Consider the following 25,979-nt stretch of genomic DNA (forward strand, 5'->3'; position numbering starts at 1 on the left):
CGACATAAGAAACAACCAAAGGACACCAAAAACACACACACTGAGAGAGAATAATTTAAAAAATACCAACAACACACAAAAATGACAACAAAAATACACAAAATACGAGAAATATATACTGTATACTAAAAGAAAACAGACAATCAACAACAAAATGACACAAAATCATAGAAATTATATAGATTGGAACATTTACTGAAAATATAAGGATCAGTCTTGGTCCCATGGTGGGAGATGAACATAAATGATAAAAACTATAGAAATAAATCTATTCAGGAGCTACTAAATACTGTTTCATTCCTCTTATTAACGAAATGAATTTTTTTAAAATGTGTGTTATCACTCATTCATTCCGTCATTATGATCGATAGTTGTTTTTTCACAGAATTGTTGTAGTGGGACATAAAGGGGGACTTGAGCCAAAAAAGTTTGAGAGCCACTGATTTAGACTGACACTTTATTTGTTAATCTCCTCTTTTTTCTCTCTCTCTCTCTCTCTCAAGTACCCCTTGTAGTACTTCTAGGGGTACACGTACCCCCATTTGTGAAACACTGACACATAGTTTTATTGGCTTTAACCCAGGGGGGACTGGGCTCAATGAGATTTAGTCCTAAATGCACAGACACATGCTAATTATGACGACGCTGCACTATTGATGATTATGGTTGTTTATAGTCTTAAACTTGCTCTTTTGTCAGTTCCAATTGCTACTGGAGGTGTTTACATGGTTATTCATCCACACGTGCTGAGCCGAGGCCATATTCTTTTGGAGTGTCATGAAGACAGGGTGAAGGAGGGAACATTTGCTGCTGGTTATTGTGTCCTTCATCAAGTCGACAAGCTAATTAGACGAGCGAGCGCTAATATTAATTCCCTCTTTTTCCTCAACTTTCTTTTTTGCAAGGTGTTTTTCATTTACTGGGCTGATACACTCTGTGATAACCTGTACATTGGTGCAGGGCTATGCAGAGGGAATTTAAGGAGAGCATGATGTGGACTGAACAGGGGGTGAAGGGTTGGGTTTCCGAGCTGTTAAAAGGGAACGGCTCCTGCAACGGGTGTGCTCAAGTAGAGAACGCTGAAATAACTCATTGGCCTTTCGCCGTTTCACCTGACGAGTAAACTCCTTTACAGCGTTGTTCCTACTTAACCTCCCACTTCCATCACCAAAATGAAGGATTCAAGCAAAAAAAGAAAGAAAAAAAAGCTGTTCCGATGAGGATACAACAACCTCAACTACTCCATGTTTTAGTACCTGAACTAAAGAAAAGTAATGTTGCATTCATAAATTGTTAAAACACTACAACACAGGAGATGCAGGTAGGTCAAAAGTAAAAGATTCTCTATGCTCAATTTTTATTATTAATCTAGAACAGATAAGTCTTCTAAAACTTCTTTTCACATTCTACATGAAATCACATTTATTAAAGCAGTCTGTGTTGCTAATTATGGCAGTAATACCTAAAACATGCACTGACAAAAAACATCTCTGCAAGTCTATCAAGGTATAATTGAACATGTCACAAAGTACCGTTACTTCAATTAGCAAATGAATCACCCTGGCATTCAAGATTGACAGCTCATAAAGAAATCTGAGTTCACTTTCTATGTCATCTCATGGCACTCATAATAAAAATAACTGGTCCTATAGTTATACACTTTTTCAAATAAATAACTTATAAGTAGGAGAGCGTTCCAGCCTCCCGTATTGAGACTGGTTTTCATAAGGGAGGAGCCTGATAGCTAAACACTCCCGTTTGACTTTTAGATGCGTTACAAACATCCAGAAACCAGCAGACAGGGAGCAAAGTGTTCTACCTGAACAATGAGCACTAACAGGTCTGTAAGATACACTGGAACCTGACCATTCAGAGCTTTATATGGTAACAGAAGCATTTCAAATTCTACTCTAGATCTTACAGGAAGCAAATTAAAGAAAGCCAATAATGGATAAATATGCTCTCTCCTGCTTGTACCTGTAAGTTCTCTAGCTTTAGCATTTTGGTTCACCTGTTGACCATCCAGGTGTAAAAGAAGCCTTAAAAAGACCAAACAGGGCTAGTGGGAAGGCATCATGGAACTACTTTGGTACAAAGTTCTCTGAATCTGAATGTAAATCTGTTAATTCTTTAGTGACACTAGTAAAATACTGATCTGATCTTGTCCAGTTTAAAGCGATACACAACCCATCACATGAATACACTTTAGATGATAGGTCTAAAGCTAAATAATACTACTTTGTTGCTAATTTGTGTGAGAAGGAGATTTTCAGCCAATCAGGGTCTGCATATCATGTTCTTGTCACCTCAGGATTACTCTTTGTTTTCTGGTACCTTGGAAAATCTATAGAGAAGTAACATTTCTATCTGACATTCAAACACTTTGTTACGTGTCATGGTCATAGTCATGAGAAGACCAGGAACATTACCATAAAACGATAAATCAGACTTTTCACATCTTGTACAGACCGTCCAGCCGGATTGTACTAACTCATCAAAATGTCTGAACGCATCTCGGAAACACATTCATTTAAAAGACCATAACTACGCTAATATTTGCTCGATCTGAGAAATTCCCCCAGTTTCCGAAAGCTAAGGAGTTGCTCTTTGCAGCCGATATCATGTCAATGTGGTCATTTTACTCACATGTGATGGAACGGTTAAAAATACCGTTTTGGTTTGATGAAATTGTCACACGAAGAAAAGAGAAAGAGACTAAAGTCCAAGATGGACTGAAAGAGACTTGAGTCCATCTGAGTCTAAACCTCATCACCTCCCGTCTCCACGGATAACAGACAGAATAAAGCTTAGAGTCAGCATGGGACAATGTGATGAAATCTTTCAGTTCATAAGTGTATATTTAATGATTATTTAATGTTCTGTAAACCATTTTTTCATAGTTTTACTTTCTAGGAGGAGATTATTTTTTGTCATTACAAGGTAGATTCAAGAGAACATTGGGTACTTTGATTATGCCGATGTCGGCCCAAGTGTCTTCTTTTTTGGAAATCAAAATATAGTCACCTTATTAAAATGTGGAAGTCTATGCTATGATCAGAACGATTGGATACCTTTAACCTCTTAAAACCCGTTCAGGTTATGTGAATGGAGAACTTCCTTGGGTAATTACTTTGTCACAGTTTGTCAAGCATGTCAACTTTTAAAATTTTGCATTTTATTGCATGTGAAGCTTCTAAATTGTAAATTGGGTATCTTTAGTTTTGGTGGAGTTACAGTATGTTTTGTGATGTACCAGTCCTCATGACAGTTTGATCATTGAGTCCCAATTGCATTTTTTCTCTAGTGGTCTTTCTTCTCAGCAATCCAGACTCCTCCACCATCTCCAACATGTATACAATTGATATTAGACATGGTTAAGTTAAACCAAAACCTTCCTCTTTAATGCCAAGCAGAGTAGTCTGTGTTCTCACAGCCTTACCCTGGCCCTTTGATAAACCAGTTTCACTGTGTCCAGAAAATGAGCTGTTGGCAGCTTAAACTGCTCTTACAGCCAAGACCCAGTTCTTTAGTCCAAAAGCATTCAAAACTTGGCACTGGCTGAAAACTGGCACCCAATTCCTTCCAGTTATACAAGTATTGTAATGTACCAGACTTTTTTTTTTTTATTTATTAAACTTTTTTCAGTAAAAACAAACTCCCAGCAACAACTTATGAACTAAATGCACAGTAATGTTTAAGCCCACAATCATGACACCACAATTTGATGAGTTCTTAATATTCTAAGCAACCTTTCTCTGACATTTATTCAACCAAATGCAATACAAGGACATCCAGACCACAGGCATTCAATACTTTGTTATGCATCGTAGCTAATCACACATCAAACCAAAGAGGGAAGACCGGGAGGGTGTGTGTATGCTTTGAATACAACTTTAGATCATGATCAGAGCAAGAGTTTTTCTCAATTAGCTCAGATTAAAGGACAGATTTCTGAAGGACTAATGGGAACATAAAGAGATTAGATGCCAAGGCAGCATTGTGAAGATGGACTGATATGAAGCAGAGATAGAGAGAGTAAGAAACGGACCGCTGAGACCGACTGATACACGAAAACAAGCAAAAGGTGCACTAGAAAGTTACAAGAGAATGAGAGCATAGCAGAGAAAGGTACAAAGACGTATTAGGTAGAGAGATAAAGAAAAGAAGACCTTTGAGAATTGGAGATATGAGAGAGCATGGAGGGGAGGCAAATAAGGGCCTAAATGCACCAGGGCCACAGATATGTGGGGAAGCTGATGGTGGTAGAGAAGGTCCTCAAAGTAATTTGATGGATAGGTGGTTAGGGAGAGAAGACAGATTGAGACAATGGAAAGAGACAAGGGAGCCTGGCAAAGTCTGGGAGACAGATTAAAAGAAGCAGAGAGGAGAGTGTGCCAGACACACATGCATTCCTAGAGATAAACATAAGGACAAAGGCACACAACCCTCGCTCTAACTCATGCTCAATAGTTTTCGAATTGAATCCATAGCTATGCTAATATGTCTGCCTACAGTCGTCATGAAAAATACAATCAGGGGTCAACGAGGCTAGAGGGTGAGGACATCAAACAAGGTCACCTAAGAACAAAAAACAAGAGTTCAATGACAAGGACTGACGAAGTAAGTGATTGATGACGAAGGTCAAGGAAACTAGATGTTTGCAACTCTGTGAACTTGTCTTTGTCTCGAACAGATCCAGGATGAGGCAGAATCTTATTTTTAAGGTATTCTAAGGCTAATTATCCATGAGTTTACCTTCTTTTTTCACCCACAGATTCAGTAGCTGCTGTAATTAGTCGAGATTGAAAGAGCGTAATGATTCAGTCAGGCTCTTTAGAAATCAGTCTAAAGGGCAAATAGCAGTTTTTTTAATAATTCTCGCCTTCAAATTTTATTAGTTTGTACCGTGCAGCTTAGATTTCCAAATGCCGTATGTCCCTGCTTGTTGGCTGTTAGCACTTTACAGAAAGGTGCAGACTTAAAGTGGGTGGTATGGACCAGTTTATGTGCTTGTCAAATCCTTGGATTATGAACGTCTTTTTGGCATTTCAGCTTCAATTGTCTGCATTTTTTTTTTAAAGCCACGATCTCACTCTTGGGATGCAAGCAGCTGAGCATGTCTAGTGCCATTTTGAATTCACTGACCTTTTCATTTTGCAGTCCGATTATCCAGGGTATGATCAGACGATATGATTTAAAGAAATAACGCAACATGCATTTTAAAGCCATTAAGATTTTCAAGAGACTCCAGGATTGTAATACTTGAAACACTTAGTTTGTACTATATGACAAAATACACAAAAGACTTATCCTTAACTTTCAGGTTTGTCTGAAAGAGACGCAGAAACTCATGGGACTGGATTGGATATAGTAAGACCGTGAAAACTGTCAAAAACCATTAACTCTTTGACAGAGAAATTAAGATAATAAGAGTTCCTCTCCCTTCTTTTCTTCAGAACTCAAGGAGACTCAAAGATTCAGATTAAAACACATTTCTATTCAAGTGCAGTCACCTTAAATACTGAGACATTGTGACCTACGTCGTGATTGATCTGTCTATCTAAACTAACTTATCCTGTTCAGGGTCAAAAAGTCTTCAACTGACAATCTATCACAGGGCAAACAAAGGATTGGAAGATGATGAGAAAAGTAAAAATTGACTGGAACAAAAAATTCCAGTCAAGCCTGAATTCCACCCAACAATCCCCTTGTTTGTATTGTCATGTTTTTTTCTCAAATCCTGAACAACTGGAAGAATCCTCAGAATACTCGCTAACGCCAAGAACCAAAAGTAGAAAGTGAACAACCACATACGCCCAAAGTCTTGCTGCTGTACTTCTCAGCCTCCGTTTAACTCGAATGACGTAGGTGTTGTAAAACAAATCTTAGCCTTTCCTTTGTTTAGTTGTGAGGAAATGAGTGGGGCAGTAAAGGAGGGGAGGATCAGGAAAGGAACGGTGTAGGAGGGAACAGCAGGGCATCAGGTGGAATGGGAACGATGCAACGTGCCAGTTTAAGTCTCTTGAGTGAGTCAGCTCGCGCTGCCAAAACAAACAAGTCGGGATTGGAGAGAGAGAGAAAGAGGAGGCAGAAGAAAGTGGAGTGGGAGAAAAGAGTATGACAGCATGGATGGATGAAGATGTGAGAAACGAGCGATAGAATCATACTGGCAAGGAGTTGGTGGAGAGATTTGCTGAGGGAATGCTCTGCCAACATGAAGCCCAGGGGCATGTTTTCTGTGCGTATTCAGAAAAACCTGGATTTAAAACTCAGGTGCATTATAATCATGGTCGTTCCCATCGGAGCCTAATTTGAGGAGAAAGCTGCAGGTGTGCGTGCGTGTGTGTTAATAATAAAAACAGTGCCAGGTTGAACTTAAAATCAAGATATTAATTAAATTAAGCAGGGATGGACGGACTTAGAAAACTGTCAATATGGACAAGACAAGCAGAAATATTGTAAAATCATATAGAACGTTTAATTGTGAACCCATAGAAAAACCTACTAACACTGGTAGAATAAATCTACAGAAAAAGACCATTGCCTCTATACTGACAGATCTATGAAATACAAAAAATACTTTCACACAATAACTTTTAAAAGACCGTAAGGATTGTGTTGTTACTTCTTTAGGACTGCAGTGTTTATTTCCAGAGGTGAAAGTAACAGATTACAACAACTCACGTTACTGTAATTGAATTGCTTTCATGTGTATTTGAACGCTCAGTCAAGGGAGGGGCTCAGAGTAGAGCTACTGCTCCTCCGCATTGAGAAGGGCCAGATGAGGTGGCTTGGGTACCTACTTGAGATACCCCCCTGAGGCCTCCCTAGTGAGGCGTTCAGGGCACGTCCCTCCAGAATGAGACCTCGAGGAAGACCCAGGACACGCTGGAGGGACTATGTCTCTCGGCCGGCCTGGAAATGCCTCGGCATCCCCCGGAAGAGTTGGAGTAAGTGACCGGGGATAGGGAAGTCTGGGCCTTCCTGCTAGGGATGCTGCCCCTGCAACCTGATAACGGATAAGCGGAAGAGGATGGATGAATGGATGGATGGGTACTTGTACTTATTTTAGTATATTTCTAAATCAGTAATTTTACCTGTAGTTAACTAAGTTTCAAAAGAAGTAGAATTGTTACATTTCTACACCCAACCATCACTGCGAAATTATTTTTATTCCTTTTAAAATGATCAACAAACATTGTGAAACTACAAAAAATTAAATGACCAGACAACAACAATCAAATGCATCACATCATAGCCGACCAATCAGATTAAACGTAATGCTCGGCGCCAAAACAGCATTGAATGTTGGTTATTTTCTCAATTTTGGAGTTAATAAATTTAGCTACACTAAGAGCCTTTTGACTTGAATTCATTGGTGTTATTTTATTTTTAAATTAATTGTACATTTTCATTTTTTATTGATATTTTTTGTTGAAGAATGCAAGATCCAACGCTTTTCAGCATTCACATAACAATCAACATCATGAAATACAAAAGAAGCAAAACAATGTGAAAGAAATAGAGAAAATAAACATTGGTATCTCCAATATTTAATATATATATATATATATATATATATATATATATATGTTTTTTGTTTTTTTTTAATAATACATCCTACTAACAGTAACGAATTGTACATTTTGACAAACCTTTTATTTTGTGCAGATGCCTTTGTGGAAAATAAATTAAGTTATAATCCTTTTTTTTAAGTGTCTACATTAGATGTTTACTGAATGTAAGGGAACCAAGATTTATTACCAAAAATAAACATGGGTTGTGACCGTAACCAGTAACTTTTACTTTGAGTACTATTTAATTTAGCTACTTTTTACTTGTACTTGAGTATTTTATGTATGACTTACTTGTATTGAGTACAAATTCAATCAAATAACAGTACTTCTGCTTGAGTAGAATGTATCGGTACTCTTTACACCTCCGTAGTTTTCTCACCATCTTCCAGTCCTTTAATTGTTTGCCCTGCTGTGATAGATTGTCAGTTGAAGACTTTCTGACCCTGAACAGGATAAGTTAGTTTAGATAGACGGATCAATCACGACGTAGGTCACAACGTATCATGTCTCAGTATTTAAGGTGACTGCACTTGAATAGAAATGTTCTTTGAATCAGAATCTTTGAGGCTCCTTGAGTTCTAAAGAAAAGAAGGGAGAGAAACTCTTATTCTCTTTATTTTTCTGTCAAAGCATGAATGGTTTTTGACATTTTTTGATACTTAGCTGCAGTTGATGGGGTGTTCCTATAGCCTTATCTAAAAAAAAATTAAAAGCCAAATTCAGTTTGTTTCCATTTTCATGACTTGATAAAACCCTAACTGTTATTTGGAGTGTTTTTCTAGATTTTCATCTTTTTTGATACTATAATAAAAGTCACATAAAAAATGATCATTTGCCACTTTTTCTTTTACTACATCTTAAATAAACTGCTTTTATATTAACGTAAAGCTCCAGTTCTTACTTGTATAATTAGAATAAACATGGTGAAGATGGGTGTGCTTGTTTTTGTGTCTCGGTCACATAATTTAATCTAATATGTCGTGACCCCATTTTTTATTTTACAAGTTTCTGCTGACCCCAGAGATGTTTTTTTTTTCCTTCTAAAATTCGTTTTTGGTCATGTTTGTTATGCTGTGTTACAATTACAAATAGAGAGTATCCAGGATTAGTACACAAAGTGACAAGCTGTACCAGCTCAGATATTTTTATACTGCATTTTATTTGAGAAAGTGATAGTTTAGGATACAGTTGTTGGAGATTGTGTGTTATTTTGAAAAAGAACAGTAATTTAAAAGAAAACTTTTAATTTTAATTAGTAATGTTTAGAAATGTCATTATTACGAGATATTTCAAGCGACCCCTTTTTATTTGCAGGCGACCCCACATGGGGTCACAGCCCCAAGGTTGAAAAACATTGATTTACTCTATTGTTTCATACAGAATTTCCTAATTATTATGTTTTGTGCTGGTTCACATTCATTTCTGGGTAAATGGCACATACGAAACAATAGATTAAATTACGTGACACGTCCTCATGTTAACATTTAACACTACGGGTGCTTTGATAGAATTAACTACTGTCCATCAAACAGTGCCTTCACTACTTTAAGTATTTAGTCAATTATCCACGTAAAATGAAAGAAAAGTTATATAACTTAATGAAACTTCTATATATATATATATATATATATATATATCTCACATCCTAATGTAATTACGCTGCATCCAAAGCCTTTTTCAATCCCTTCTAAGAGAGAATAAAAGTAGTTCTGGAGATGTGATCGCCTCTGATGGACTCTGACAAAGAAGCCTTTCTTTTTTTTTTAATTTATTTATTTATTTTTTTTAATAAAGAAAGAAACCCAATATGGTTTCCTCTTCTTATTTTGTTTCTGTGATATATTTCCTGACACCAGAAATATTTACATCTATGTCTCTGCCTTGTTATCACTAAGGCCAGAATACATTATCCAAGGCAAATAAAAGATTATTGCATTTCTTATTGAAAAGCAATGACCTCCCCCCTCTCCACACACACACACACACACACACTCTCTCTCTCTCTCTACAATTAATAATGAAACACAAATTTACACCAGAAACACGCTTACGCAGAAACGAACCGTCATAGTCGAGTGGTTTGTGTACCAGCAGCTCAAAGGAGTTATATATATAAATATATATATATACAGTATGTGGCAAGTGTGGCTGCCAGTCTCTGAGGCATTTACCATCCAGCTGGGTAAAAAACATGTTGAGTGAATGAATCACATTAGCCATGCAGCTGCTGGATGTCACTATAAATCACAATAATGTGGGAAAGGTTTGAATACTTAAAAGTTTGCCAATTAATCACCTGCAGTATAAAGTAAACTGTTTAGCTAAAGTTTGCACTCTTGTATTTTAAGTTTAGGGGAGAGAAACAAAGAAAAAAACAGAATTTTGCGGGCAGGGTTGGATTCAATTACTTTTTTCAGTTGCAATTAAGTTTTTAAATGACCTAAGTTCAATTACAATTACACTGACCTGCATTTTTTTCTCACTTAATAACATTCAATTACACAATTATTGACCCTGAAATAAATACATTGTAACATTCTTCTTGTGTTAGCTGTCTATTAGCATCTCTAATGATAACGGGTCCTAAATCAGCTGTAAAATACACTGAAATCAAATATCTATCATCTAATTTCTTTCCTATCTATTGATTACCTTGTTAGGCTTCATAATCAATGAAAATATAGTTTTAATATTATTGGTGTGGACATCTGAGCCTTTTTTGTGTCACTATACCTCTTTTAACGGTCAAATATGGGAAAGCTTGACATGAAACATGTTTTAATAATTGTTAACTACATATGTGTAGAACTGTACATAGAAAAATTATAATTGCCAAGTCAACTATCTGAACTCAATTGCAATTTAAATACGATTACGACAGCAACATTTTTTAAAATTACACGATTACAATTATAATTGACCCCAACCCAGGATGATGTTGGATTTGAAAGGAAATGATGACATTTTGTGTGTTTTGTGTGTAGATGGAACGCCCTACACTTGGTGGGTCGGCCGTGGCAACGAGAAGCATTTCTACTGGGGCGGCTCGGGGCCGGGTATCCAGAAATGTGCCTGTGGCATCGACAGGAACTGCACTGACGCAAAGTACGACTGCAACTGCGACGCCGACGCCAAACAGTGGTGAGTGTGAAAATTGTGGCGTTATGCTACTCGTGAATAACTAATGATTATAAGACAGAGAGCCAAGCTACAAAGGCCTAAAATGAATGAATCACGTGAAGAAAAATGGTTTTATATCCCAAGAAAGAGTAATCTTTATACTATGAATAAGGACACAGATTAGATGTTTTTCTTACATTCCCACATACAGCTATGGGTCAATGAAAATAGTAATAAAAAAAAAAGTATTTTTTTCATATTTCCCAAGAGCCAATGCATTTATGTGACTAATCATTAGTGATGTGAACAGTCTATGTTCATAGCTCTAAGCTAAATCTAATTACAGGGAGCTGAGACATATGCTAAGTTGTTTATTGAAGGACCAAACATGTTCCAGACCCAAACTGTGGGTCTGGAATGTCCACCAGATAGGATGTATAGCAGATGTTTGTGTATATTCTGAGAGAGTAGGTGGAGCTCTTTTATTATACCACACGTCAGTTTCCTATGTGATGTAGTTACTGAGATATCGGAAGCTGAAAATGGAAGAAAAATAAGGCAAAAATGGACACACCCTCCTCGCTGAATTGGCCACGTATCAAAAACTGTCCATCCAATCAAACTAAAAATGTACAGTGTGTCTATTGAATAATAACAGAACAATTGGTACAAATTTTTGAATTTGAGACTAAAGCACGTGGGCCATTTGTTAAATTCAGTCTGTTTCAAACCATTCAGAACAAATCCATTTAAAGAGATTGTTAAATGATATGTTAGATCTCCTAATTTAATGGTTTATGGTGACGAAGTGAAATAATTGTGAACAAAATTAAAGAAAAATAACACATTCACAAAACTCTGAATTAAATATAGACAAACTGGTAAAAACATTGTCTATTTGGGATAGATTAAAATCTGTTGTGAAAAAAAAAAATGTCTTTAAAATTGGTAAATCCAATTGTTTCACATGGAAGAGGATTAGGGCAAATTTTGATGGAAAAAATAATTTTGGCCAAATCAAAATGAAATGAAAAGTTGAAATTTTGAGAATGAAGTTGAAATTTTGAGAATAAAGTTAAAATATAATGGCAAGATTTAATGTCAAAATTTTGAAAATGAACTCAAAACACAATATCATAATAAAAGTCGAAGGTTTGCTAATGAAGTCAATTCACCGGAGCATTTTGACTTTATTCTCGACATTTCAACTTTACTCTGGCCAAAAATATTTTTTTTCCATCAAAAATGACCCTGACCAAGAATTACGAGGTGAGGAATAGTGACATATCTACGTGTGTTCGAATGTGTTTCTGGTTCCACGATTATTTTTAATTTAATATAATAAGGAAGTTTAATACAAAACAGTCAGCCCAAAAGTCTGCGACATAAAACTTCAAACTAAACTTCAGAGTTCAGCTGAAGCTACATTTCTCACTTATTCCAACGCTAATGTTCGTCTTAATGACGCGGTTGGTATTTTTTTTTTTAAATTCTGCAGTGACTGAATGACGAACGCCTCCATCAGTGGTGTGCTTATTTTAGAAAGATTCTCGCCTCCACAACAGTTTGTTTCAAAGCTCTTTTAACCAGCTGATGGATTTTCTCATTAAAGCCAATTGCATGGCTGTCGATGTGTGTGTGTGTGTGCACGTGTGTGTGTGTGTGCACGTGTGCATTCATGAGTAATTACCGAGAGTTAGCAGGAAGAAGACATTCCATTTGCCTTCATGTCTCGATCCTCATCTGTGCAACTGATGAGATTACACAGAAGTCATACACTGTCTCGTTCTGGTCGTTAATATTGTGTGCGTTAATGTCTCATTGTTTGGCTGAGTGACTTTTTGAAATATTACCAATCTGAATGTTTCCGCTCGTTACCCATATTTTGGCAGCATACACAAAGACGTGCCGATACTGTACGCTGAAATGCACATACGCACGTTTTTTTAAATGAGACTGTCTAGCTGTTTGATGAACAAAGAACACAAAACGTAAATTAATTCAAATCAGTTTCGTGAGAAAGTTACAAAGCTGTTTGTGAACTTGATCAAACTTTGAGACTATGTGGTAATAGTTTACTTGAAGTTTTCTACATAAAAACTGACATTACGCTGTTATCAGCGCATACCAGGCATTGTCCCGGTGGGCCGTTGTCCTGAAGTGGGTCAGACCCGTTTGCTACATTTTTGTTTTGTTTTTCACGAGCGAGTGGAGATAGACATGGTAACAAGTGGCCAAAAATGGTCCAAAAGTGGCAAAAAATGTGGCAAGAAAAGAGTGTAGATTTACTCAAATGGACCATAAGCAGTCATGAGTGGTCAAAAAATGGGAAAATAAAGAGGAACCACATGGTATTTAATGGCAATGGGTAGCTTAACTGGGCAAAATGTGGCAAACAATATTGAAAAAGGGCAAAAATATGGTACAAAAAAAAGGTCAAATGTATGGAAAAAAGGAAACAAGTGGTATTTATTGAGCAAAAGTTCGCTCATTAGGATGAACAGTGGCCAAACAAACTAATGAAAGACAAAAATTCAATTAAAGTGTCAAAAAGAACTTGCAAAAATGGACAAAAAATAAGGAAAAAGGGATATTTATTGGCAAAAGGACCTATTCAACCTTTGACCTCAGGGTGTGAGGGGGCGCTAGCGCACAGCTATATCTATTCCACGACACAGCTCACTTACTTTTTTACTGTTCTTTATTTGGTGATGACATTTCAAAACGTTTATTTTCATGTTAGTTTGACCGTTCGCTATTTAGACCGGACAGACCTCACCCGGAAGTTATTGACGGCAATGGCTGCTGTGTTGAAAGCTGCACATTTCTCAGCAGCACGCGTGTGTGAGAGAACCAACGGAGGAGATTTGTGTGCAAGGTAGTCTCTCAAACACACACGTGCGCGCGCACACACACACACACACACACCGATCAGGTGCGCTTTACTATCGCGCACCGTCTACGTGTGTAATGGACCACCATTTAGTCCGGTTACAGTCTGTGTCACAACACCCGTTCATTGGGTGGTATTGACTGTAGTGTTGAGTCAGATCGTAGACGGTGCTACATAGTGAAGCCTGATGATTACTGCAGCTTCACTCACGACACACCTGCAACTACACCTAACTACTGAAAATAGATAAGTTTAGTTAAAATTAGGCAGGCACACACACACACACTAAACAACAAAAAATATGAAAATGACTCAAAATACACTAAACTAAATACTTATAATCCCACATGAATGCATACTTCCGACGGGCACTGTACATTACAGAAAAAAACACCAAACAAAAAAAACACATTTATCATGCGCATGTCTCATAGAATTAAACCTGGGAAATTGCACCCACATTTTGCACCCGCAAATATACCCCTTTATAATGCTACAGAGTATGTTGTTGTTATTATGCCCATAATTGACAACTCTTCTTAAGCTCCCACTATATGAATAGATACTTCCGACGGGCACTGTACTCGACTTCAAAAAAACATACATTTACAGAAAACAACAAAAATATGAAAATGGCTCAAAATACACAAAGCTAAATATTTATACAAAAAAATACACAAAATTACTCCTGAATCACACTACAATAGCAACAAAAACAATAATTATACAAAAATACACGTGACTCCAAAAAAACATACATTACAAAAAAATTTAAATAAAAAACAGCAAACATTTATGCACAAAAAGACAACAGAAAGATACACAAATACACATGACTCCAAAAATCATACGTTACAGAAAAATACACCATACAAAAAAATATAAAAGTGATGAAGTCATGCACATGTCCCATAGAATTAAACCAGGAAAATTGCACCCACATTTTGCACCCGCAAATATACCCCTTATGCTCCCACATGAATACATACTTTCGACGGGCACTGTACTAGTATATTTAATTGCAATAACAAAACATGCATTGCTGTCTTAAAATGATTACACTTCTTGTAATGTTGACCTTTGATAATTTAGCACAAACTGTGCGGCTAATGACTAGCTAGCATGTTAGCATTAGCCCCGCGCACATGGAAAAAAAATAGTGGGGGGGTGAACAAGCCATGCTTTGGCATTAAAGTTGGGATTAAATATTGCAGCACACTCATATTCATTCAGATAAAAGCTCATTTAGAGAAATAAAAACACTTACTTACATGTTTGCCATAATGTATTGTCGTCTCTGAGTCTCAGTCCAACTGAAACATTCAGTGCAGGTGTCGGTGACGTCACCAGACAAGTTTACCCTCCAGTGTGGGCGTGTCCGAAAGTTTTAGGTTTGGTGAACGCTGAAAAAATGAGTTTGTTTAATAATTTTTATGAGAAGTTCAGTAAAATTAATTTTACAAAGTAAAATGATAAGTTAGGTAAATATTCACACTTATTACTTATCTGCAACTTTCACAAACGCAAAATTTAATTGAAATTTATTTTTTTGAGCAGATATTCTTTTTAAAATGAAGTCATACCAACTACATCGATGAAAGACTTTTTACAGTGTAGCCCCCCTGACTATGGGTACGACCGATGACGTTGCCTGACCTTTCCTGTACTTTTAGTCATGTGGTGCACCTATCACGTGACCTAAACCGGCCAATGAGGGGAGCTGCGTATGCATAAAGTGGTAGTTTATGATTACGTTTAACGTTTCCATAGTAACGGCCTGAAATAAATTATCTGTGCTCTTTGAAGTGAACAGAGAGTCTTCAAAACTCAGGGGCATTTGTGTTTTATTGTGACACTTTATTTCAAATAAAACATGACTCAAAAGATGCTAAAAAGATTAGCTTAGCAGTAGCATCAATTCTGCTTCACTTGGAATCGTTGCTATGGTGATGTTTTTGGAACATTTTTGTTGATTCTTTCATCTATTTTAAGAGAACTCAGTTTGTCTTTGATCTTATGAAAAGAGAAACACACAAAGCAGTTCAGAGCCTGAGAAGAAACAATTACATTGTTAAATCCTCAAACTTCAACTACTAAAATGCCTAAAAAGAACGCTCACAGACAGGGTCGTCGCCGTTTTGAGAAAAATAAGAAAGATGATCCAGTGATGGCTCCCACTGAAGACTTTGACTGGACAAAGCTTTTTTCCCTTCTTGATTCACAACCTTCACCAAGTCCTGATGGATCTTCTAAACACCAGGAACCAGTTAAAGATTCAGTAGCAGACAACAAGGATCACAACCCAGAGTCTGTTACAGAGAGTCTGTGCTTGGACAATGAGGACAAAAACATTTCCACGGTGGAAAATGAGACAGTCATCTCACTACAAGATCTGGAGCTGATGAACAAAGAGCTCACACAGCTTGGTCCTTCACTGGACGTAGAAACAGAGGATCTGAAGGACACACAGACCGAACAGGACCAGGAAATAAATGGTTTGAGTCCTGAAAAGGAGAACACTTCACTCCTTGGCTCTCAGCCGATGGAAATGTCCATCCTCCAATGTTCTCAGGTCCAAAATGACACTTTTGTGCTGGACCAACTGAAGGAGGAAAATGACAACCTTAAACTGTCTATGAACCTGTCCCAACAAGCATTAGAGGCCCAACTGACCCAGTGGGACAAAGACAAAGCCAGATTATTGGACACACAGAAGGAGAAGGAGACCATCTTTGAGCAGCAACGAGAGATGATTGACCACCTCAAACAGACTCTGGAGAAATCATCTGAAGACTTTAAGGTGCTGAAGGAGCAGTGGGAGACAGAAAAAGATGCTCAACAACAGCAAACCATTCTGATGATTCACCTCAAAGAAGAGGAAATCTCCCGCCTCAGTGTTTTATGGGAAACAGCTGAGCGTACGGTCTCCATCCAAGTCCTGGAACTGGAAAATAAAGCTCATCTGGAGGCTGAAAATGCAAAAATGATTTCCACCTTGAAGGCCTGTATCACTACTGAACAGGAAAAGCTTGAAGAAACAAGAGAGAAATGCAAGCAACTGAACGACGTCCAAAAACAGGACAAGGAGCTGATCCACCTTCTTCAGACCAGGCTGAAGAAGAAGGAAGGAGAACTTCTAGAACAACACGTTCAGGCCATGAAAGAGCAGGAGAACCTTCATTTTCAAATCATGCTGCTGAGGGAGAAGAATGCCTCTGCTAAAGCAGAAACTGATCTGTTGAAAAGAAATCTCAGCATGAACATCAGTGAACCTGAGAAAGATCCTCCAAAGAAGAAATCTGTGTTTAAGAAGTTCATCAACTGTCTGACAAAGCGATGGCAGAGGAGGTAAAAGATCCGATCATGGACATCATCAGCTGATACAGACTTGGAGCAAAATCTGGACTGGAAGTGTAGTTTAATACTGACTAGTCAAATAAATGGAAAGCTTTAAATGTTGGGGATGCTTGTCTTACTCTGTGACTTCCTGAAGTCACAAGTCAGAAAAGATAAAGTCTTGAAAACTTTCTTTAAAATTCACAAAAACTATTGTCACTCATTCCACAATCAATAAAAAAAAAGAAATAAAAACCCTCCCAAAATGATGTTTCTACTAAATTTCTCTTTGTCTGATTAGGTAAAAGGAAGAAATGAGAGGCACAACCTTTTACAGCCTTCATGCTGACTAATCAATTCTCATCATGTTATTTTATTGCCATTATTATTCATATTATTATTATTGGTACAACTACTGCATTAATCTTATTGCTATTCTTATAATTACCATTATATTCTTATATTCTTTTTTTTAAATTATTTTATATTATAGTTACTGGTATTCTCATCAAAAAGACAACAAAAAGATACACAAATACACATGACTCCAAAAATCATACGTTACAGAAAAATACACCATACAAAAAAATATAAAAGTGATGAAGTCATGCACATGTCCCATAGAATTAAACCAGGAAAACTGCACCCACATTTTGCACCCGCAAATATACCCCTTATGCTCCCACATGAATACATACTTTCGACGGGCACTGTACTAGTATATTTAATTGCAATAACAAAACATGCATTGCTGTCTTAAAATGATTACACTTCTTGTAATGTTGACCTTTGATAATTTAGCACAAACTGTGCGGCTAATGACTAGCTAGCATGTTAGCATTAGCCCCGCGCACATGGACAAAAATAGTGGGGGGGTGAACAAGCCATGCTTTGGCATTAAAGTTGGGATTAAATATTGCAGCACACTCATATTCATTCAAATAAAAGCTCATTTAGAGAAATAAAAACACTTACATGTCTGCCATGATGCATTGTCGTCTCTGAGTCTCAGTCCAACTGAATCATTCAGTGCAGGTGTCGGTGACGTCACCAGACAAGTTTACCCTCCAGTGTGGGCGTGTCCTTAAGTTTTAGGTTTGGTAAACGCTGAAAAAATGAGTTTGTTTAATCATTTTTATTTGAAGTTCAGTAAAATTAATTTTACAAAGTAAAATGATAAGTTAGGTAAATATTCACACTTATTACTTATCTCCAACTTTCACAAACGCAAAAATAAATTGAAATTTATTTTTTTGAGCAGATATTCTTTTTAAAATAGTCATACCAACTACATCGATGAAAGACTTTTTACAGTGTAGCCCCCCTGACTATGGGTACGACCGATGACGTTGCCTGACCTTTCCTGTACTTTTAGTCATGTGGTGCACCTATCACGTGACCTAAACCGGCCAATGAGGGGCGCTGCGTATGCATAAAGTGGTAGTTTATGATTACGTTTAACGTTTCCATAGTAACGGCCTGAAATAAATTATCTGTGTTCTTTGAAGTGAACAGAGTCTTCAAAACTCAGGGGCATTTGTGTTTTATTGTGACACTTTATTTAAAATAAAACATGACTCAAAAGATGCTAAAAAGATTAGCTTAGCAGTAGCATAAATTCTGCTTCACTTGGAATCGTTGCTATGGTGATGTTTTTGGAACATTTTTGTTGATTCTTTCATCTATTTTAAGAGAACTCAGTTCGTCTTTGATCTTATGAAAAGAGAAACACACAAAGCAGTTCAGAGCCTGAGAAGAAACATTTACATTGTTAAATCCTCAAACTTCAACTACTAAAATGCCTAAAAAGAACGCTCACAGACAGGGTCGGCGCCGTTTTGAGAAAAATAAGAAAGATGATCCAGTGATGGCTCCCACTGAAGACTTTGACTGGACAAAGCTTTTTTCCCTCCTTGATTCACAACCTTCACCAAGTCCTGATGGATCTTCTAAACACCAGAAACCAGTTAAAGATTCAGTAGCAGACAACAAGGCTCACAACCCAGAGTCTGTTACAGAGAGTCTGTGCTTGGACAATGAGGACAAAAACATTTCCACGGTGGAAAATGAGACAGTCATCTCACTACAAGCTCTGGAGCTGATGAACAAAGAGCTCACACAGCTTGGTCCTTCACTGGACGTAGAAACAGAGGATCTGAAGGACACACAGACCGAACAGGACCAGGAAATAAATGGTTTGAGTCCTGAAAAGGAGAACACTTCACTCCTTGGCTCTCAGCCGATGGAAATGTCCATCCTCCAATGTTCTCAGGTCCAAAATGACACTTTTGTGCTGGACCAACTGAAGGAGGAAAATGACAACCTTAAACTGTCTATGAACCTGTCCCAACAAGCATTAGAGGCCCAACTGACCCAGTGGGACAAAGACAAGGCCAGATTATTGGACACACAGAAGGAGAAGGAGACCATCTTTGAGCAGCAACGAGAGATGATTGACCACCTCAAACAGACTCTGGAGAAATCATCAGAAGACTTTAAGGTGCTGAAGGAGCAGTGGGCGACAGAAAAAGATGCTCAACAACAGCAAACCATTCTGATGATTCACCTCAAAGAAGAGGAAATCTCCCGCCTCAGCGTTTTATGGGAAACAGCTGAGCGTACGGTCTCCATCCAAGTCCTGGAACTGGAAAATAAAGCTCATCTGGAGGCTGAAAATGTAAAAATGATTTCCACCTTGAAGGCCTGTCTCACTACTGAACAGGAAAAGCTTGAAGAAACAAGAGAGAAATACAAGCAACTGAACGACGTCCAAAAACAGGACAAGGAGCTGATCCACCTTCTTCAGACCAGGCTGAAGAAGAAGGAAGGAGAACTTCTAGAACAACACGTTCAGGCCATGAAAGAGCAGGAGAACCTTCATTTTCAAATCATGCTGCTGAGGGAGAAGAAGGCCTCTGCTAAAGTAGAAACTGATCTGTTGAAAAGAAATCTCAGCATGAACATCAGTGAACCTGAGAAAGATCCTCCAAAGAAGAAATCTGTGTTTAAGAGGTTCATCAACTTTCTGACAAAGCGATGGCAGAGGAGGTAAAAGATCTGATCATGGACATCATCAGCTGATACAGACTTGGAGCAAAATCTGGACTGGAAGTGTAGTTTAATACTGACTAGTCAAATAAATGGAAAGCTTTAAATGTTGGGGATGCTTGTCTTACTCTGTGACTTCCTGAAGTCACAAGTCAGAAAAGATAAAGTCTTGAAAACTTTCTTTAAAATTCACAAAAACTATTGTCACTCATTCCACAATCAATAAAAAAAAGAAAAAAAAACCCTCCCAAAATGATGTTTCTACTAAATTTCTCTTTGTCTGATTAGGTAAAAGGAAGAAATGAGAGGCACAACCTTTTACAGCCTTCATGCTGACTAATTAATTCTCATCATGTTATTTTATTGCCATTATTATTAATATTATTATTATTGGTACAACTACTGCATTAATCTTATTGCTATTCTTATAATTACCATTATATTCTTATTTTCTTTTTTCAATAATTTATTATTATAGTTACTGGTATTCTATTTGTATTATTAGTGTTGCTATATTATCATTATATTACTTTATCATTATTTAATATTGTTTATTATTAATATTATATATTTTTTTAATCATACTATAGTTACTAGATTTATGTTTCAAAACGTTTATTTTGATTTTGAAATCAACACAAATTAGACCAAACAAGACATGAGAGGGAGGAGCGTCTGAGCGGCACGCCCACTGATACTACGTACTATTACTACTAAGAACTAAGCCACTAGCAAACTAACCTCTAACATGGTGTGGTGGTGGGAATCCAGCCTCTAAAGGACTCACTTAGTGTAAAACCCCTTTTATAACACTACAGAGTACTTACACCTCTTTGTACATCCAACCTTCAAACACAGACTCATTTGACCATAAATGACAACTCTACTTAAGCTCCTCCCACTATATGAATACATACTTCCGATGGGCACTGTACTAGTCTTCTAAAATTGTATTTTAATTTTATAACTTTGTTTTTATCTTCATACGCCTCAATGTTGGATGTATATTAAAGTCCAAATGAGGCTTGTATCAGTACAACGTGAGTTCATTTAAGCTGCTAATGTTTCGCTCTGAACCTGCACATCATTCAATTATTGGTTCAAATTCAACACCCAGTGTTTTGTTAATTGCTGCAGTCTTTCTCTAACGAACCACACGCAATTATTCAGTTAATTATTCACGCTGGTTTGTGATCGCAGAACGACACGTGTTCACATAACAATGACGACAAAAGAACGCCATGTTTCTCATTCAAAGGAAAAAGTGAGATTACTTTGAAGATAGCAGTTCATCATCACCAGAGATCTGTCTTAATGAGTCCAGTTGTTGCAACCTGCTGCTGCTCATAATCATATGACATAAATGTAATGTACGCTGCTCTCCAGTGAACACGGTTTTACAACCATATCCTCCAAGTAGTCTTTCATTTAATTTCTAATCATTAAAGGTTATAGGATATCAGAAACTGCCATTAACGGGTTATTTTCAGAGTAGATTTTGCTCATTTGTTGTAATTTCATGTTTTTTTAGTGGCGGGACTCGATTAAAAACAATCTAATTAATTAGAGACTTTGTAATTAATTCATCTTGATTAATCTAATGAATCACATAATATTTGACACGAGAAGCAACGTTTTTTCCAATTTAAATGTACTTTGGTTTATGACGGAATCAATGAAAACAATAATGCGCTTAAACAACAAAATAGTGTTTATTTCCATCAGTGCTAACCTAATGTAATGTGAATAAATATTATAATTGCATTGTTCACTAAGTTATATTCATGCTTTTCTGATGTTTGTATGTATTAAACTAGAAAAAATAGCACTTTTTTGTGTGCGCGTGTTATTTTTCTGTAATTCAATAATTGCGATTAATGCGCTAAAGTCCCACCTCTAATGTTTTTTTCTACATACATGATGTTTGAAGATTCCAGTCCTTGGACAAAAAAAAGAAGGAATTCTATGTGTTTGTGGGCTTTTTCAGCTGAAATGATGTTATTGTGTTGCTTTCACCACCTTCAGATGATTAAAGTTACCCTCGTCACATTAAAAACATAAAAAGTTTATTTTATTTTAATAGACTATATTTCAGCTAAAATCATCTCCAGCATCGCTGTGATACTGTTCAGAATAAGCATGGAGATATAACAAGACGACTAAAAAAAATAGAAGTTGATGGGAGACAAAATGAAATAGAAATAGAATCATAGAATAGAGTTATGATGTTTCCACTTCTGACAGGTGAGTATTTTTTTTAAACTCGCCACTATTCAAGACTGATTCCCTGCTTTCTGCTCACCAGGTGGTATACTATAAACCACACAGTTGATATATACTGTATATTTATAGTAATTCCACGCATCGAAATGTATTTTTATTCCATCACAATGATTTATTACCTGAAAGCAGAGTTTGAGAGTTGTCTTGCTGTAAGCGCAGAAGCACTTTCTCTTTGTTTCATTTTAGCTACAGGCTCTCAAAAGCAATATATTGTTCAATCACAGATGGTGGAAAACAAATCAAACCAGGTTTTTTTGTGTGTGTGTGTTATTTCTTGTGTGTCTCACAGGAGGGAAGATTCTGGTCTTTTGATCTATAAAGAACACTTGCCCGTCAGCCAGGTTGCCGTGGGCGACACCAACCGACCGGGCTCTGAGGCCAGGCTGACAGTCGGACCTCTGAGTTGTCAAGGAGACGGTAAGTACTGTGTCACTGATACTGGTTTTAAACCACTGAGGATGTGTCTTCCATGGGTTTTAGTGGCCAAATATATGAGTGAATATTTGGAAATATCAAGAGGATGATGAGATATATTCCATTAATTATACAAAGGTTAAAGATCAGTGGTGTAACCGGGGCTTAATCTGGGCCGGAAACCAGATCCGCCACCTCCCAAATTTTAACCGACCCTTCACGTGACTGGATCCAGCATCTTGTTTTGCTTTGTGGTTGGTGTTTTGATTACATTTTGCAGTATTATATTTGGACAGCTGTGTCTTTTATTGAGTTGAAATCGCCGGAAATTTCACCGTACACACAAAATTTTATGTAAAAACCGAGTGCGAGTGATAAAGAGAGGGGAATGGTCAGGCCACGCCCACGCTACGTCTAAAGTATGATTTTGCACCAAAATTGTTTCTCTCAGTAATAACTGGTAAATAATGTAACAAGATGCGGAGCCAAAAATGTAAAAACGTTTTGCACAAAATGTAACACCTTGTTACATTTTATACATGCATATTGTTACACTTTATAGTTGTTAAATTTGTAAAATGTTCGCACGGGATTAGATTTACCTCGGGACCAAATTTGTAACAATTGCGGAGAATGTTTGAGATGTTAATCCCGTGCGAATCGGCCATGTCAGTAATTTGTAAAGTAATAATTCCCCGCAAATTATCTAATATATTTTGCTGTGATAACACTAATCCAACGTGAGTAGGCCTCTCTGTGATTTGGACAGAAATGGGCGGGATCTGATGCGTGATTACTTGTTGTTTTGTTTCCTGTATCATACATGCGCATATGTGCTCATCATCAATCTCACTAACCCAGGACGCATGTTTATTTACTTTTGGTGAAAAATGGAGGCTGCGTTGGAGTGTTTAGAAAAGCTTTTGGGTCCCGGGCCAGCAAAACCTTATCGGCCCGTAACCTACGGCAACAAAAAAAAAGGAGCAATATCAGAAACAAATGATAGATCATGTCCTGCTTTGCGTTGTGTGGTCATCATTTTTGTTTTTTCTGTTTGTAGCCTTCTATTTAATACAGCTGGCTAGTGCTAGCAGTAACAGCACGAAGCTGTGGTCAAACATCTGCAGAGTTGTTTTAACGTTTTCAGATGTCCATAAATTTCAGTAAAATCTCAGGCTTCAGTTATCCTGTGCTAATGCACCACATAAAAAGCAGACGTTGGGGGGTGATTTATTTATTACATGTGGTCCCTAGGCAGTGACGTGCCATCAGGGTAGGCAAGGTAGGCAGTGCCTACCCAGCCCTAGTGGTCACGGCACGTCACTGTCCCTAGGTGAAACTAATTCTGTGTGAATAGGGCTTAAGTCTGAAGTAACGAAGTCCACAGTTGTTTCTGTGGAAATTGTGGAAAAGTGCAGCAGCAGTTAGCGTAGCGAGTAGCAGCACCTGTAGCGATGATGCTAATACAGGAGAACCTGCCTCCAACAGACAGGACACAGGAGGAGAACTATCCAGGGGACATGAGGAGAACTCAGGGACAGAGAGAAGAGAAAGTTCTGGTATGGACATTAAGACCAGGAAATGTGGACAGAGGTTCAGTTCAATGAGCTACTACTATAGGTTTATGAAAGACAAAGCAGGCCTCGGCTGTGCAATATTAAAAAAAGTGTTGAGGATACAAATGGCTTCATGGCTGGATTTGTTTTTGTGGCTGTTTTGGACGAATAAAAAAGCTAAGCACGCATTTTATTTTTATTTTCTGCTGCGCTGCTGATTCATTAGACTAGAGCAATGGTTCTCCTTTGTCCGACTACAACATTTTTCTTAGAAAACTATTTAAAAACAACTATAGATCATAATGATGGAATGAACGAGTGATAACACACATTTTAAGGCAGGGGTTCTCAACTAGTCTCACACTGGGACCCACATTTTGTCACGTCATTAAATCTTTTTTTTACAATTCAACCAACCAAATTAGGTTTTTAAAAAATAGCTGTTGAAAAAACACATATAAGGTTTTTTTTGTTTTTTTTTAATAATAATAATCTATATATATTCCTCTGCAACATGCATTTCACAGAATGCCAGTCAAAAGAAAAGTTTCTTTCAAAATAAACCAACATGAGAGACAATAAGTATTTATTAGACCCACCAAGTACAGGTCCATGACCCATTTTTGGGTCCTGACCCACCAGTTGAGAATCACTGTTTTAAAGGATTTCATTTTGTAAATAAGTGGAAAAATACAGTATTAAGTGCAGTGGTTCCCAACATTTTTTTGGATCGTGACCCTATTCTTCTGGCGACCCCAAAGACATTTTTTGTCTAGAATTAGTTTATCACGTCTGAGCTCAGATAAAAAAACAAAATGTTCTACTGCATTTTAGTTGAACTTGATTTATATTTCACAAAGGGAATGTATAAAAATACAGGGAAAAAAAAACTCAAAATATTTCACAATTCTGTTCAAATTTTTCTGAAATTTCAAAACGACCCCACGTGGGGTCCCGACCCCAAGGTTAAAAACACTGATTTAGTGGCTCCTGAATAGATTTATTTCTATAATTGTCTAGGGTGGGACCAAGACTCACACTTTATCACTATTTGTTAATTTTCCACTTATTCTCTCCCTCGTAGTGCCATCGCCTACCCCAAGGGGTACACGTACCCCCTTTTGAGAAACACTGGACTAGGGGGGTTTTGTCCTTATGGGTGTGAAAGTTTGTAAATATTTAGTATTTGTGAGTTTTTGTGATGAGAGTGGCTGAATTAGCAGTGATGTTGCGCTGTCCTTGGTGCTGATTTGACAGCTGTCGCTCAGAATGAGAGACGGGTGTCCATGTTTCATCATTATTTTATTAAACATTTAGGTTCATTGGTTGTTTGTGTTCACGTGATATTATTGGCTCATTTAGTTAGCAAAAGGCTAAGAGTTCTTCCAAGTTGGACTTTTTTCCTCCCACTGTCACTAAATGCTTGTTTATGTGGATCTTGTTGGGTTCTTTCTTTCTTACTATGGGCTGCATATTTTGTAAAGCACTTTGATATGACTTTGTTGTAATTTGTGTAAATAAAGTTGAATTGATCTAAGAAACTAGAGAACCCTTCATGGTCTGTTCTTTACAACTAGTGCAGTGTCCGTAGGAAGTATGTATTGTTATAGAAAAGTGGGAGGTTCAGTAGCTTTTTTATGGATGGTTAAATGAGGCTGTGTTTGAAGGTGGGACGTCATGGACATTTAGGTTTGTTGTGAAATGTGTAGAGTAATAACTATTGTGTTTTTATATATTTAAATGAATAAATTG

At 37.3% G+C, this 25,979-nt stretch overlaps 1 protein-coding gene across 1 annotated transcript in view; it reads left to right on the forward strand.

The window, feature by feature from the left end:
* LOC114454080 (contactin-associated protein-like 2) overlaps positions 1-25,979 on the forward strand; it is a 180,942-nt gene that overhangs the window by 81,598 nt on the left and 73,365 nt on the right. The window contains exons 7-8 of the mRNA XM_028434222.1: positions 10,562-10,718; positions 22,547-22,674. Coding sequence (XP_028290023.1) covers positions 10,562-10,718; positions 22,547-22,674 — 285 coding nt within the window. The remainder of the gene's footprint in view (positions 1-10,561; positions 10,719-22,546; positions 22,675-25,979) is intronic.

Source organism: Gouania willdenowi, chromosome 20 (genome assembly GCF_900634775.1).
Source record: "Gouania willdenowi chromosome 20, fGouWil2.1, whole genome shotgun sequence".
In the NCBI taxonomy this organism is placed as follows: domain Eukaryota; kingdom Metazoa; phylum Chordata; class Actinopteri; order Blenniiformes; family Gobiesocidae; genus Gouania; species Gouania willdenowi.